At 46.5% G+C, this 17,477-nt stretch overlaps 1 protein-coding gene across 8 annotated transcripts in view; it reads left to right on the top strand.

The window, feature by feature from the left end:
• mecom (MDS1 and EVI1 complex locus) overlaps positions 1–17,477 on the top strand; it is a 100,247-nt gene that overhangs the window by 28,050 nt on the left and 54,720 nt on the right. For 7 of the 8 annotated variants that reach the window (XM_028962683.1, XM_028962682.1, XM_028962678.1 and 4 more), the window contains exon 2: positions 6,536–6,855. In XM_028962683.1, the coding sequence (XP_028818516.1) occupies positions 6,536–6,855 (320 nt within the window). The remainder of the gene's footprint in view (positions 1–6,535; positions 6,856–17,477) is intronic. The other variant, XM_028962676.1, reaches the window with a different exon arrangement.

The following is a 17,477-nucleotide window of genomic DNA, read 5'->3' as shown; positions in this document are numbered from 1 at the left end:
TCTGTTTGCATGCATGAGTGTGTGTGTGTGTGTGTGTGTGTGTGTGTGTGTGTGTGTGAGCACATCTGCATTCAGCATTGAGACAGATGAGCCCAATTTGCCAGAGAACATTTCTGCTGGGAGATGGATGGAGGAGAGCGAGGGGGAGAGATGGAAGGATGGATGGATGAGAAGGAAAGAGAAATAGGGTTAAAAGGGGGATAAGGGATAAAAGATAGAAGCAGCCAACACACAATCACAGATACACACACACACACACACAGCACCACACACACTCACCCATCTGACCTCCTGTCTCGGTATAGGACTGATAGGCTAATAGCATTGTGTCTAGGCCACACCATATATGAGGGTGTGTGTGTCTGTCCTGACTGATGGCTCTGACGGATGGCCGGTGTCACCGCCCGGCGAGTGATGGCGCTTTGATAAGACTTATCATTCCAGGCCCTCCATAAATATTTTATCAACCGTAATGGAAATCGTCAAATCACTCTAATTGTGTAATACATTACAGGCACATCAGAGTTAAACAAAGCACATGTCCCATCAGTCAGGCCCAGGATCGGGCAGCAGCACGGGTGAGGCAGGCTGGCAGCGCCAGGGCTGGAAATATGTCTCCCTGGTGATGCCCGTTGTCACGGTGGTGACACACACACTCCATCATAGGATCAGTTTCTCAGATGTGGACAACTGCATGGGATAATTACATTAACGCCCCATAGGATTGGGCTGGTGTGTGTGTGTGTGTGTGTGTGTGTGTGTGAACCGAAACAGTGAATGTTGTTTCTCTTTACCGACACATTCATTCGTTTCTATTCATCTTTTCTGAGTGGAGTGTATGTGTGAGAGAAATTATTGGAAAGATGGCAGGACAATTCTGAAATGGAGTTAATGACACAGCCACACATTTTTTCAGCAAGGGCTGGCTTAAATACCCCTGTTACCTTTATATTGTTTTAGATCAGCATGAAGAGTAGATGATTAGTATGCTATATTATCTTTATCTTTTGTAAATAAGTATTTTTCCATATGGAATAATTTATCCAGTAATAACAAAATGCCATGCTCTTAAACACACACACACACACACATACAAATGCTGTTAATGCTGCTTATGTGACTCAACAACATCATGAAGAAGGAAGGTCTGCATTTCCTTATTCTTTTTGAAGAGTAGGTCTCATACGCTGTTTGTGTGTGTATATGTGTGCGAATCTTGATTGACAGGTTTGTGTATAACCAGGCCAGGATAGCGCGTTGTGTGTTGTATGCTTTTGTGTGACAGGCATAGCTTGGCGTGAGTTAGTGTCGGACTGGGACTTGTGCTCATTAGGCCAAATGCTGCTGCACTGAGTCACATAAACTGTCATCTGGCAAAAGTGCCCACTTAGCAGAGAGCGAGCGAGCGGGGGGGGAGAGAGAGAGATGGAGCATATGTTGCCAGTCGGCTCTCAGGGACTGTAATGATATAAAGTGCTCTAGCTGATATTCATTCAGCCCCTCCTGCTCCCACATCATATTGATTGTGGTTTAAAAACCCACAACAGTGACCCAGTCGCGTGTAAAAGTGTGTGTGTGCACACGCATACGTCTAGCTGTGTATTCATGTGTCCCCTGCATGTCTTTTATGAGTGTGTGTGTGTGTGTGTGTTGGATGCAGCGCGATATCAGTTAGTAGAAGAGTAAGACTCTTTTTCTCCCGCTCTTCTCTCGTTTGGTGTTCCTCCGCCACCCTCCCTCTCTCTCTCTCTCTCTCTCTCTCTCTCTCTCTCTCTCTCTCTCTCTCCCTCCGCCCTCCCCTTTCTCTCTCCCTCTTTCACAAACATACATCTTTATCAAGTGGCTGTTGTCAGACAACATTAGATAATTAATAGCCCATTTGTCAGCCTTGTGAGGAACATGTTAAAATCCCCCAGTGCTCCACAAATTAATCCAGCTGTCCGCCGATACGCCTCTCCAACGTGTGTGTGTGTCCGTGTGTGTGTGTGTGTGTGTGTCATACAGACACGCTCACGCCAATCCTGGTGTAAGAGCCTTATTATTAATCGCTCTGCTAATGAATTAATTGTGTGTGTGAGAGAGTAGCACGCCGTTAATTGGTAGTGTGGGGCTGGCTGGTAATTGAGTGTGTGTGATACCGGGTCGCTCGGACGAACGGAACGGTGCCAAAAACACACAGCGGCATTGTTGTCATTAATTATCAGTCCGTTCGGCGTGTGGCTGGCCGAGTGAGAGAGCGCAGCCATTTGTTTTGTGCATTTCCAACGAGTTGGAACTTATATTTGTGAATGCCGCGAGTGGGAAGATGAGGCTTGGCTAATCTCACCCACGTGTACACGCAGACCTTAATTAAGCTGAATGTGTAAGTTAATTAGACATTGTCCACTTGCTGCACCCTGAGGACCATGTTCTCTCAACCCCCTCGTACAGCAGCAGCTTATCTGTGGACCCATTCCGCGTATTTGGCGGGTTTTCTCCGGAGAATTGGCCGCCGCTGTTCCCCACGTCGGCTCTCCAGGAACTGTGAGGAAGAAGTGAGCCGGTTTTCTGCCTTTTTCTGGAGCTCAGTGACCCGTCAGGAACCTGGTAGGGTGTGAAAGCTCAGAGGTCAAAGGTCAACGCACTGGCCTGTGAGCACGTGAGTGTTGTGGTGGTGTTTTTGACACTTTAAAGAGCACAACGTAAATAGGATGTTATTAATCCGTAATAGATTTCTTTTCTTGGGTGCCCTTGACTCGTGGATGAAATCATCGGTTAAAAATACGAAAACACAAATGCAGTGCAATTGTTGTTCAAGCAGGAAATGATGTGTTGTGCTGCCCTGAATCACAGGAAGCACGTTTCTATTCACTTTATGGCATTTAACTGCATGAAATCACTCTGCTGGTACAATCACGGGTGCCAGAGATAGATGGTTGCAGCACAAGGGGGCCAAGAAAGATCAGGTTTAAAGGATCTTTTTTTTACCAGCGCGTCCTATTAACCCATTCATCAAACCCTGAGGTGAAAAGAGCCCCCCCCAAAAAAAAAAAAAAAAAAGCATTTACCTGACATCAGTGGTGGGGAAATATATCACAGCAGCCTACTTGAGCAGCAAAAGTTTGATCAAAAGAGAGGCGACAGTCTGCTCCTCTACCTCTTCTCTCCATGTTCACTCTCAGACTGATGGGACCTTGGTCTGGGGCAAACCACCCTGGAGGAAAACCACAGGTTTAAAGAGCGCTGTGATGTTATCTTGGTTTGGCTCTCAGCGGATTTGCTTTCGCAGAGGTTTAACTCGTAGAAACATAAACGTTTGCAGGACGTAGTGTATATTTCCGTCAGTCCGAGATAAAATTCTACATCTTGTGTCATTCACGGTTGCAAACACACTCACAGAACAGGTTTGATTTTCATCATTTTTCGTATGGCCTTACATCCTGTGTCCTCAATATTTGTGGATCCAAACAAAATGCAGATTTCCAGTCACGCATTCGTCTGAAAGCATATTTTAATTGCCTTCTTGTCTGTTTTAAACTACCCGCCGCTGTTCGGCTGCAATTTCTGTTCGACCTTTTGCCATGAGCTGATGCACTACATTTAACAAGTAATTATGAATTAATGACAGTTGGCAGTGTATTGACATTTATCTTGCTGTTATTCACATTACGATTAAGCTGTTATTAAAACTGATACACGGGGTATGATGCAGCAAAAAAAATTATAATTCCTTCATTTTTTGTGAATCTCCCGCAGCGTCATCACATTATCACCTGAACAGTGACCTTGTGTGGCGGGAAGTAAAAGTTGAAATTTGCATGTATATGCTTTTTTTCAGAACCATTTATGCTCTCCGGTTCTGATCTGGGTTGAATTAAATGTTTACTATATAACATTCTAATAATAATATTCTTGGCTGTCAAACACTATTAAAGCATCAAAGTTGTGAACGCTCATAATACCTGACGGTTATTACATTTTGTCATACAGTTAGCAATAATAACAGTATTTCATCTGAATCATGCTGAAATGTCTCTGATGACGGGTTCATTCCTATTTCTGTTTTTTTCCTTCAGCTGCGCCTTGCTGTTCTTGGGATTTACTGACATCACAGCAGCTTCCATCCCATCAGTGTAGAGTAGATGCTGTAGAAAGAGGAGGTGATGCTGAAGGGCTCTTAGATGGATGCTTCTAGAATAATATTCAGCCTTCCCGTGTGTAAATTCCCCCCGTCCCCTGCTGAGAGCTGATGTAAGGCTAGAAAAGACAGGAACAGTCAGTCTGCAAATGGATCCTCCGAGTCCACAATTTGGTTGATTTGTTTTAGATCCCTCTGACCGTACATTTACATTTACATTTACAGCATTTATCAGACGCCCTTATCCAGAGCGACTCACAATCAGTAGTTACAGGGACAGTCAGTGGTACACTGTACCACTGGATCCTGTAGCGCAATTTAGATGCGAATGTTTGTCCTGAACTGGATTCAATCACTTTGTGATGTCTGATGATGGGCATTTTCTCAGTATAACAGTTATAAAAAAAGACACTGAGTGGCAATGAGGGGTCAAAGTTTAAAAATTTGAGCTGATGTATTGCACCAGTGCGTCTCTGGTAAGCGTGAGTCTCTGTGCTGCTGTGCCCCCCTCTGATCTTCAGACTTATACGAAACATATTTCCCGGTTCATTTTGTCCAAACCAGGAAATAATAAATTCCATCAACATACTTTGTGACTTTATTTAGCTGAATAAAATATCCACTCCTGATTAGTTTCATTCTGGCCTCCAGACCATCAGGGAGGATCCGAAATCAGAATTTTCTATTCAGGATTAAAGGAAATTGTTCAACTTTATTCAACTTTACATGCAAGATTAAAGTGTCCCCAAGTCCTCAGAGAAGCAGGTTTTGAGTCCTTTTTTACAAATGACCCCAATATCGCCAAAGCTCTGTCAAGTAGTCTCTACTGTCTAGCTGAGACCAACCACGTCATAACATTGACGACATTTCCACCTTCATGTCCAAAAATGAGTTCTTGGTTGATGTGAGTGCTGCTGATGAGAAACATTAATAAAAAAAAGTCCAGTTTGTAACCATCTTGTTAGACATCAGCACTGTCCAGTGTGGACAAGGTTTCCTGTCTTCTTTATGTCACCAGTGAGACATAAAGATACCGAACATCTGTTAAATTCTTGGTGATAAAGGTTTGCTGATGTAGTCTGCTTCAATCCGGACAGATTCCCCGTCATCAGGATTAGCCCAAGAATTCGTATCTGCCGTCCTCACGATCTACGCAACCTCAGAGGTGCAAAGAAAACGACGTGAATTAAATTAGAATTACTGGTCACCTCAGATTACAACAGAAGCAAAGATGTAGACGTAGGTAGTGCTGCAATACGTTTCTGTCGGTTTTCCAGAAGCCACGGAAACGAGAACTACATTTAATATCCTCACTGCTGTGCTTGAAGAGGAAATGCCCGGCCAGTTATAAACTCCTTCTACCTTCAGACCTTTACTAAACGGACGAGTCCGGCTCGGCCCTCCGCTGTGTGTAAATGCGCGCGAGTGTGTCGGTAATGGACCCTGGCTGCTCAGGAGGTCCCGCTGTGCGCGAGGAATGCCATCGGACAGGAGGACGCTCGGGGTTCCAGTCCCAGGTCTCGTTAACACTCAGCAGCGCCTGTCGGGCTACGTTAGCCTCAGCGCGGCGTAGCGCTCACGCTAGTGCCGGGAAGAAGGACGTTCGGGTTTTGGGTGGCGGGGACATAACCTCGCTGAAGTTCCTGACAGTGCTCAGCTCATCAGCCACACGCTGCACTTCCTTAAAAGGTCACAGGTTACGGACAACATACTCTTTCTCTTTTAATTAACCCGAGTGACAGAAACTTCCTTCTTTTTAACCCCATTGTGCTGCAGAAAGGAAACATAAAACTGGTCATGGCCTTGACACACTCACACACTCACACACACACACTGATATTATGGAGGACTAGACAGCATACAAGTGTTTTAAACATTTCAGGTCTTCTAAATACGTCAAATGGCCAGTATGCAGTAAACCAGTCAAACTTTGCCAGAGAAGAGAGGCACTTTGTAGTGTTAGGAAGCCTTTGTAGCCCCTTCTTTCTTATTTCCTGTAACCACTTGGGGGCAGTGCACACAGGGCGTGTCAGGTAGTTGTTGCAGGTGAATATCGAGACACGAGATGGCAGCTGGAAGTCGGCAAGGTGTGAGCCTGCTGGACCATAAGAATCAAGAGTTGGTACGGTAGCGCTGTGCTGAGACGACGTTAAATCACGAGCACATACTGTGCAGACGTTTTATTGACTTGGCTTTGGTATCACAATATTTAAATGATTGGTTAATATAATATTATTACAGTTTTAGATATTGTAATTATTACATAACTGACATCTTATCAGCTTTTAAAATGTCATATTTGTATCAGATTACTATGATTCCAAGTGACATCCTACAGGTATGGACACTGCACTTCGTCCATAGCCGCTTCCTGTGTGATGTGCTGCCGGTTAAGACCTCTCTTCCTCTTTCTTCCAGCAGGCGCTTCTGCATTTACTCTCTTCCCCTCGGAGAATTTGGATGAAGTGGCTGAGGCAGAGGGACACTCTGCCTTCCTTCCCTCCGTCGTCGGGGACGACCTGCCCTCCCCGGCCATGTCAGACAAGGCAGGTTCCCCGCCGGACCACTCCCCACCCCACACACCCATCTTCCACCCGGAGGGGGAAACGCCATCACTGCCGCCTGATTTTGAGCTGCGGGAGTCGTGCGCATGGGCCGGAGTGACGGGCGTCTGGAGCCGCAGGCGGCTGGAGGTGGGAGAGATGCTGGGGTCCTCGGGGGTCAGTCAGGACTGGGAGGTACGTCCATAAACACACGCACACACAAGCACACAGCGGGTTTACTTCCACACTTCCTCAATCTTGCTGTGATGCAAATAAGTGTGTGATGTCATCTCACTGTGTCACAAAGACACACACACACACACTGCTGACTGCCTTCTTGACAGAAATGAAAAAAAAGATGCATTATGACTGACAAATATAGGCACTACCCATAACACCAAAAGTCAAAGGTGGCCTTGGCCTGGGTTAAAGTAATTCTGGTAAACACACAAACACAAGGCGCTAATGTACATATACAAGGTGAACAAAGACAACAGACAACTGACTCGTCACCGAGTACGTTGGTGAGTCACGATTGGATTTTTTAACATGCAAGATCCTTAAAATGTAAAATAGTCCAAAAAAGTCCAATTTTGGGCAGATGAATAGAAATAAAATGGAAGTGTGTGCTTCAGGCCATGGCAAGTGTCTGGTTGCACATGGCTGTACGTCTCTGTATGTCTCTCAGAGTGTGGTTCTTAAGAGTCTCTTAGTTTAGATTTACTCCTGCTTGAATTTACCGTTTCTGCACCCCTTTCACATTGCACTCTTTTATTTCCAAATAAAGGAAATAAAGAATAAAAACTTCCTGCGTGTAATTTATTGCCAGTTTGGGAAATATGGATTTAAATAAATAAAAAAGGAGAGCGTTAGAGGGAGACGGGGAGAATGATGGGATACGGGGCAGCCAGTGCTGTATCACTATGCTTAATTAGCGCCATGACAGGCGCTCATAACTCTCTCCATTAAGTAAATAAGTTGTAAAGAATTTATGACTGAGCGTCACATTATTCAGGAGCGATATTCAGTGATGACATCCCACACATTAAATATGCTAAATGCCATCGGCACGGCAACCTCCCCAGCCGAGCACTCCGCCACAGCGGAGGAATCGTCAATATGCCAATATGCAGAGGCCTGTAAAAGTGAAATTGATTTGATAAACGCTGGTTAAGACAAATCTGCTTTTCCTCGTCATCAATTCAGCCGGACCGAGTGATGTCACCGGCCTGGGAGCGATAAAGAGACGTGCCATCTGGAGTCTGTGATGGAGGGCCCCAAGTGTGTGTTTGGTTTGTGTGGGCATGCTGTGGAAAGTGTGTGTTTGTGTTTGTGTGTGTGTGTGTGTTTGTGACAGTGAGAGGGGAGATTTGTCACCTGAGAGGTCAGCAGTCTTCCACACTATCATCATAAATTGTGTTTTCATTTCTAAAGGGAGAGAGAGAGAGTTATGGAAGTGTGGGATTCCGAGCCCACAGATGACTGATGGAAATGAAGGGGGGCGGGTGGGGGTGCAAGTGATGGAGAGAGACCACCTGCTTCTCACATTGTCTATCTGTTGTGACCCTGTCCAGTCTGAATGCCTGCAGTCATGTGACTGAGAGGGTGTGGTTTGGTTTGTGGTCAGTTACAGATTTTTGTACCTTTTCACCATACTTTTTGTACCATACCATACTTGTACTTTTACCATAGTGCTCATTATATGGTCCAGATTGTGGGCTGAGTGTGTATGGTGTGTATGGACAGCAGGTGTGTATATGTGTGTTTGTTGGACAGACGGTTCTGTGTGTGAGTCTTGCAGGAGATTAGCGGTGTGCGTGAATAGAGGTCTGGCATTAGGGCGTCTCCCTCCGTCTCCGCCCACTCTCCGTCTCCGTCTCTTTTTAATTCCGTCTTTATCGCTTTCTGACAAACGTCTCTCACCTTTCTCACAGCTCCTCCCTCATTCTTTTCTCTGCTACTCTCCGTCTCTCTCGTGGCCTTTGTGTCCATGATTGTCAATTCCTCTGTCTCTCCAGCTCTTCCTTCTCTTTTAAATGGCAGTCTCTCCCCCTCTTTCTCCAACTCTCTGTCTTTCTGTTTCAATGGGAAATTAAGGTCTACTGATTAAATACTTTATTAATTAGATTTCTTCTGAACTACTCATGAGAAGTTTTCAGAGTCTTGATCCGTGATCTCACAGGAGAGTGCAGGAGGGGGAGATGAAAGGATTATCCGGACGGAAATGAACAGAGAATAGAGTCTTCTTTTCAATTACGGAGACTCTCAACCACTCAATTACCGCCCCTTTCTCCCTGGGAAGAGGAAGCAGGTAAATGGGGGATAAAAGCAGGCTTTAGTGGGTGGGGTTAGAGGGAAGGTGTGTCTCCCAGGCAACAATGGCAGGTGAACAGGGCTTCCCGGAGGGCCCCAACAACAGGGTCATGACCTTACTGGCCCCTGCGTGTCTGAGTGTGTGTGTGAGAGTGGGGTGCTGGTAGAAAAGGTCCATGGGGGGTGGTTTCTATATTATTTGTGCAGAGCGCCTCTCTGCAGTGGTTGTCCGCTCAGAAGAAATAATGTACGACTCTGCACATTCACACTAGTTAAACAATGCACTGCAGTGGTGGCCTAGCGGTTAAGGAAGCGGCCTCGTAATCAGAAGGTTGCCGGTTCGAATCCCGATCCGCCAAGGTGCCACTGAACATAGCACCGTCCCCACACACTGCTCCCCGGGTGCCTGTCATGGCTGCCCACTGCTCACTCAGGGTGATGGGTTAAATGCAGAGGACGAATTTCACTGTGTGCACCTTGTGCTGTGCTGCTGTGTATCACAAGTGACAATCACATCACTTTACTTTAAATGACACTTTGTACAGGTACACACACATACCTGCACCATAAAGGGAAACTGGGAGAAGTGATATGTTGTTTTAAACCTAATTAAACCCACCGAGGGTCTGTAATTGATATTTTCATTTTACTGCCAACGTCTCTGGTGTGACAGACCAAGAGGTGGAATTTGGCCATACAACACTACACACAATACCAACCTGTACACACACTTTAAAACATGTATAAAATGTGTGAGAAAGGTGGGACACGGTCTCTAAACCCGCCCACGCTTTTTTCCCCTCTCTGTCTGCCCCTCCCTCCCTCCCTCAGGCTGGTTTTTTGGCCTCATTACCAGGTTAAGAGGGAAATTACAGGCGGGGGCAGTGCAAAGCTAACACTCCGCTCTCCCTGGCACGTTCTCACATATGTGCGTACCGACACACAAATTGCTGTTGAGATCAGCATCTGAGTACCAGCAGTGGGCCTGGTTTTGGCTAATGAGGTCTTAACCTGGGAGAGAACACAACACACACAGAGGCCTGCTTTAGTTAATGACGTCCCCATGTGTGACAGGACTGCTCTTAATAAAGTGGCCTGGGCCAGGTGAGAGCCATTCCGAGCTCGGGTTATTAAAAGCCAATATCCGACAGCTGGTGCTACATTTCAGGAGCGCACACACACACACACACACACACACACACACACACACAAGCTAGGGGCACACTTGCGTAAATGATACACATATGAGCACCAGCACATAATTCATTCACATGCACACACACACACACACACCTTGAATTCAGTAAGATCTCAATTAAACAAATGAGACAGAAATATTATATTAGATCATGAATGTAATATATTACACAGCAGTGGTGATGGCGCCCACTGCAGATACACACTGCCTCCCCGAACAGAGTCCAGCCGCGCCATCCCCACGTCCGCTGTAATGGGATTTGCAGTTCCGCCGCAGCAGGTAGCTGAGGAGTTTGTGGGACGGACAGTGTCCTCCCTCGGTTTTTGTGTGTGAGCGAGAGAGAGCGGGCGAGAGGGGAAGATGAGAGAATCCCTCCCTCTGATGCCGGTGTCATCAGTGATCAGTCAGAGTGGATTTCGGCCGGGGAGACGCGCTGGACATTTCTGACATCGCTGACAAACTAATTGTTGTCCTGACTGGAGAACAGCCTGTGAAGTCGTAACGAGTTAGAGCCTGCAGCGCTGAGGAGACACACACACACACACACACACACACGCACGCACCTACTCACTCATGGTTCTTAACACACAAATACACACGTTTGAATTCGATTTTGTGAGGATTTATGTGTCATAATTGTGTGACTAACACTTTTAAGTCTAAAATGCACCTCGGTTATCTTAATATTGAATAGTTTTTGTTGTGGGGACCAGCTAAATATTCATTTACACAAAGTTTACACATTGAAGACAGAGGGTGGAGAAAAGCTGCTGTTCAAATAGTTCAAACTGGTGGAGGAAGACAGCGGGACTGAGACACAAATAGAAAGGACTGGAGAGCAGAAGAAGGCCAGTGAGCACATCCATCCATCTTTCTCTCCCTCTCTGCCGCGATTGTCCCCCTCTTCTCGGGCGCTGCTTCTCAGGGCGGCGCGTCTGTGTGTTATGACAGCCATTGTAATCTCTTTAGAGCATCGGCGGGCCGTGGGCCGGACTGACTGACAGCAGGACCCCGTCCAACTGCCACCCTAAACACTGGCCCATAAATCATGCTGCCGGAGCCCCGTGCACTTCCTGTGCCGCTACTGCGGCCTGCGGGGGACAAAAAGCCCTTTATACCAGAGGGGGCTCTGGAAACAGCTTTCTCAGGATGAGAGAGACCCGCGGAGATGGATGAGGGGAAGGAAGGCGAGATGAACTGGAGGAAAAAAAAAGCTGAAGGGAAGAAAGAGGCAGAGAGGGAGGAGGTTAAATGTGACACCACACATTGGTGAGCTTAGTCAGATGTTAGTACAAAAAACCTCCCAATCCACAGTTTTTTAAAGGCATGATGGGGCGGGGATGACCCAGTTGCTGCAAACCAAACCGAATATAGATATCAGTGTTCCGACGTTCTTTTCGTCTTATGTTTAACTTACACTGGACAGAATGATGATTTTCACGTGTTGCTCAGCAGGCTGCACTTGGACGGGTAGCAGGGGGTTGGGGAGGTGGACAACTGAATTAGGATTCTGAGCTTGGGTCAGTCTCTACTTTCCAGTCTTTCCAAGTGAAAATTTGCCAGTTCATGAAGTTGCTGGCTCCTCTGCTGAAATTCCCCAAATCGTTGCCATAAACGTGCCATTTTCCTGTTGCCGCTTTTGGCCACGCTGAGCCGGACTGTGCCAAGATCATTTGCATTTCCATCACAAGTTGAACACCACCAGAGTGTTTTGTTTCCTCTCCTGAGCAGGGCCAAACTGCACTGAAGAGAGGCACTTAGAGACATTGTTTCGCAATTGCCTCCGTTATCAATCAGCAACGAGATGCAGTCTTGCTTACGGTAAACGATGAAAAATCATTTACTCTCTTTTTAGTGCCTTATATTGGCTGTATTCGCCAGTCTAGAAAAAAAAGAGAATAGAAAGAAAACGTGCCACACCAACACAGGCACTTACTAGTGGAATTTCGGCTAGTAGCCTCGGTTCAAGACCCAAAACCGTGCCAAGCCACACCATTCATATGCAAAAAACACCGATAATGTGAACGAGCCAAACCAGCAGTGGCTGAATCTTCACAGGGCGCTGGGTGGCTCGGACAGTCGCCCCTCTTCTTGCCAGTGATGCATCTCTGAGCGTTCCGACACATTCAGGCCTTCGTCCTCCCGGATTAGTACAGGGCACAGATTACAGGGGAGAGTCCGGCCAGGAAAATACTTTTCCATGGACGCTTTAAAAGTAACGTGTTAAACTCAGCTCTGAATGAAAGTGACATGGAGCTATTAGACAAGAAATCTTTAACACCTTCCTAAATCTGTGCCTCTCGTTATCTTCAGCGTGTGTGTGTGTGTGTGTGGTGTGTGTGTGGTGAGAGCGCCAATGAGGCTTTTGAGTCAACATTCCTCTGCTGTTCTCGCAGAACTCCAGGAGGTTTGCTCTCAAAACAAGGTTTGCTTCCCCGTCTCCAACTCGCACCTCATCTCTCGTTTCTTTCCTCGGCTACCTCCTCTCCTCCCCACCCCGTCACCCCTTTTCCTCGCTTCTTTCCCGGCAGTAGGACACGGGCCTCCGGCACTCCAGCCGTCCGATAACGCGTCCCCTGTAAGTAACGTTCAGAGATGGATCCTGCAGCCAGCCAGCAGCGGGGACCTGGCTGAAGACGGGTTCGAGGAATCGGCAGAGAAGGCCACAGGTGCGGGGAGGGAGGCAGACCGCGGCGGGCCTTCGTCCTCCCAGATTAGCACAGGGCACGCTCGGCACATGCCTGTGTGACGGGCAGATTTACAGGGGAGAATCCGGGAAGGAAAATAATTGGGAGAAAAGGCTCCCATTGAGACGCGTGTCTGTGAGTGTGTGTGCGGTGTTTGTGTTAGGTGAGGAATATGTTATTCCTCCGTCTCTGAGGATCGGAGATCCCTCGACTTCTCTGTCAGCTACGTTCACACACACTTCACACAGACCTCTGCACTCTTGTGTGTGCTGCCGAGTGTGTGTGTGTGTGTGAGTCCTGCAGAGTTCGGAACGAAGACATGGGCATGAATCTGCCATCGGGGATCTGTCTCATAAAGATTTAAATCCTGGGAAACAGTGGGCCTTTCACACACTCACACACACACACACACACACACACACACATCCACACTCACTAATACACATAACCAGCACACACCAAGTTCACACATACATACACTCATGATTGAACTCACAAAAACAGTCAGATGTACAAATTGTCCAAAGAGGGATTTTGAAAAAATTTCCAACATATGTCAAGCAATACACACACTAACATTACTACAAATCCACACACACACTCAAAAACATTAAAGGGGTATACTTGAGTGGGAGTGTTCATAAATGCCATATTCCCTTGTTCACACATCAATAATAATGTAATAAAATTAAAGTTTAACTTATATAGAGCCCTCCACAAACACAATGCCCCTTAACCTATAGGATAAAGAACTCTAACAAAATACATATTTGTACAACTAGAAAATACAAAAGTTTTATAAACAGATAGGTTTAGGGTTAGGGTAGGTAAATAAGGTTGGACAGAGGTTATGTGTAAAAAAAAAAAAAAGCGCTAGATATGTTAAAAAAATGCAATGAAACCTCACATTAATGCTCTCATCAAAATATTCAGAAATGCAGTCACAGACCGAACGGCGCACTGACGTATAAACACACCCTAACTGGAAACAGAGGCTGTTCCTCAGTTCCTGCAGCAATATCCCACAAAGACACCTGGAGTCACACACGCCGACCCATAATCCTCCACTCTGCCCAGATTTGTCTCTCTGATGGCGGTGGGGTCTGTCATGTGCCGGCCGCCTCTAATGCTCCAGCCAATCAGTCAACAGCGGCCGTCGGCTGCACAAATGGGCTGCCGCTTCGCCTGCCACCGAGGCGGCCATCGCCCTAACGGATGTCCTCTCTGCATTCAGACCCCCTGTTAGATGCTCAAACACACACACACACACACACACACACGCCTAATTACAGATATAAAATACACACATGATCTGGGGAAACACAATACAGAAACTGCACACATATAAACACATAAAGAGTCACCCACTCCCTCCTCCTGCCCCCACTCGGACCCTTGCGGCTTGTGACACCAGGGTATAAATTGCGGGGGGTGGTTGTGGCCCCCATAAATAAAAGCGGGGGCTATTTCAGGAGGAAGATGGGGCATTAGGAGCTATTTAGGCTGGGACGGGGCCGCGATCGATCAGCCCACCGGGCCCACTGTCCGCACGCGAGGGAGCGAGGCACAGATAAAACCGCCTCCACCCCCGCCTGATTTACGCCCGCGCCGCCCGGCCGGCTACAAAGGATCGGCCCCGCAGACAGCTCCATCTTTTCCGCGCTCGGAGCTGATGCATTCTGTCGTCTGGGAAACAATCAGCGGGGCCGCGGGCGCGGCGGCGGGATCACCACGGATGCCTGCTCAGTAAATAACACCTCAATCGCCCGTCACTCTGGAGACAGATGCTGGCCTCTTAATTAGGATCATAAAAAAAGGCGTAGATGCAGGGGGCGACTGTCATAGAGAGATACATCACACACACACACACACACACACTTATTTAGCATCTTGTACTCTCTCACTGTGGAGTTGGGCCACATGTATATTAGTGTTGGACGTTTGGATGGAGTCCAGCATTCTGCTCTGCAGGAGCTGCGGGTTCGAAGCCTCGGCCCCTCAGGAGACCCAGACGAAGGAGCGAGTGTAGAGAGGAGGAGAAAAGAAGGAGTGTGTGAGTGTGTGTGTGTCTACACTAGAGAAGTGCTGCCCAGTCCTGATAACAGCACAGAGAGAGGCAGCACATGTGGCTGTTTGATCTGCTCTTATCAGAGGGTGAATGAACACACGCACACACACACACTAACATACACCACATCTAATGTTCACATTAATCTCCCAAATTTTATTTAAAAAGTTTGGTGGAGACCAACAATCATTCACACACACACACACACACACACACACACACACACACACACACACACACACACACAGACTCTTTTAAGATTTTTAATGAGAAAGTTGGAGAAAGCTGCATTTCAATGTTTTCTTGTTAAAAGAAGTTGGTTTTCCCTGTTGGAAAACTCTCTCTCTCTCTCTCTCTCTCTCTCTCTCACACACACACACACACACACACACACACACACAGTGTGTGGGATGTGTTTGTTCTCCTGTGAGCAGAGAATAATTTATTGTTTTTTTAAAGCCTGTAGAGAGGTACTATAATTCCCTGTGTGTGTGTGTGTGTGTGTGTGTGTGAGTACTACTGTATGAGTTGCACTTGAAAATGAATTTGTCTGAGATTATTATGAGTGTGTGTGTGTGTGTGTGTTGTGTGTTTGCATGTGTGTCATAAGTGATGTTCTTAGAGGCCAGGAAGAAACAGCAAACACAACAGGGAGCAGGCAAGGACAGAAAGGGAATGTTTGGTTGAAAAGGTCACTGAGAGGTCATGACCTCAGATCGACCTGCAATGATGAGATGCTTGTGTTGCTGTGTATATGAACATGTATGTGTGTACAAAAGAATGTGTGTGAATGCATGTTTTGTATTTATGTAATTATGTATATTATGTAACAATAATATATATGAAAATAAGAGGAGTAAAAACTGAGATACACAAAATATGTTAAGGTCTGGTATAGTCTTGTTGTATAATAAGTAGGTAATATTGCTATTGCATATGTACTATTGGACCCTCCTCATAGAGACATAAGGACTAATGTGTGTGTGCATGTCTGATCCATTCTTTCACCCTGTGAAGATGTGCAGTGATAGATGTTGCCATGGTGACACTGTCAGGGTCAATGTGGGGTGACTGTAGTTTGTCTCTGTGGCCCTGATTTCACATCAGAACCTCTTTCAGGTCTTTACATTTTGTCTTCATTTTCATACATCTATGCAATTGCATGAATATGTGTGTGTGGTATGCTGGTGTTTTGGTGTGTGTATGTGATTTTGTGGGTTTTGGTATTTGTGTACTCTTTATGTGTTGTGTGGGATTGTGTGTGCTGGTTTTAGTATTATAAATATGTTGTGTGTGTGTGTGTGTGTGTGTGTGTGTGTATATCCCAGCATCCACCCTCTGGCCAGCTCTTTTGTTAAATGACCTGTGGTTATAAATCAAAGAGTGGTAAATAGCCCATGAATAAGAGAGTGTTTTATTCATGCACTGGAGGGTAGATTTAGTGTCCGGGGCCTTGTCTCTATTGCCAGGCGACAACTGAGTGTCCAGAGAGCGAGCGAGCGAGAGAGAGAGACTCTCTAACTTCATTAAATCCCTAACATGCAGACAGACAGGCTTAGCTGATTTACCGCAGACAGGTTCATATATCCTCAGGACACTCTCTCTCCCACTGTCTGCCCACATCCTTTTATCCCCTCATCCATCCCCTTGCTCTTCCACCTCTCCGCTCATTTGTTGCTGATTGCTCCGTGAATGAGGATGTGATGCGTCCGTGAGTCTTCGCTGGCAAGTACAGAGTGATTGTGGAGCTGTGGACGTTCTTCAGGAACAAGAAGCCACCTGTCTGAGCAAAAACATGCCAAAAAAAAATATTCATCTGCTCGTGTTCTGCAGCAGTCGGCGCTAACAGCCATTCAAGTCATCTCTGGTAACGAACTGTTGACCCTGGGAGCTTTCACACACATTTTACATATATGTTTATGCCATTTATACGGTGCTCTTATCCAGAGCGACTTACGAGCAGTAGTAGGCTTTAAGTGTCTTGCTCAGGGACACGACGGTAGTAAGTGGGGTTTGAACCTGGGACTTGTGGTTCACAGGTGAGTGTCTCACCCACTAGGCTACTACCATCCTAGTTGCCTACACACACAAACACACATGCACCTCTCTCTCTCTCTCTCTCTCTCTCTCTCTCTCTCCTCAGTTGGCCTGAAACTGGCCAACGCATAAACCAGCCTGCCGAAGACCCTCATTCACACCCACTGTCACACACACACACACACACACACACACACACACACAGAATTGATCTTGGTTACTGTTGCTGCGGACGGCTTGCACGCAGTGCCGGATTTAATCCTGTTCTGGCAGATTCCATTATAAAGATGTGGATCATAGCCGGTCCAGAACAAACAGAGCCCTGCGTTCTGACTATAGCCCATGTTTAACGCTGATTATTTCCGACACCCAGAACATTAACAACGACTTTATAAAGTTTGAGACGGCAGGTGGGATGTTACACGCAGCCATCTCTTCTTCATCCTCCGTCTCCCTCAACTTCGCTACAACGTCCAACATCAGTTGTAATGTATTGTAACTGGTTGTAAAGGAC

Source organism: Denticeps clupeoides, chromosome 19, assembly GCF_900700375.1.
Source record: "Denticeps clupeoides chromosome 19, fDenClu1.1, whole genome shotgun sequence".
Classification (NCBI taxonomy): Eukaryota; Metazoa; Chordata; class Actinopteri; order Clupeiformes; family Denticipitidae; genus Denticeps; species Denticeps clupeoides.
Note: the sequence above shows the minus strand (reverse complement) of the source record. Positions and strands in the feature narration are given on the sequence as shown.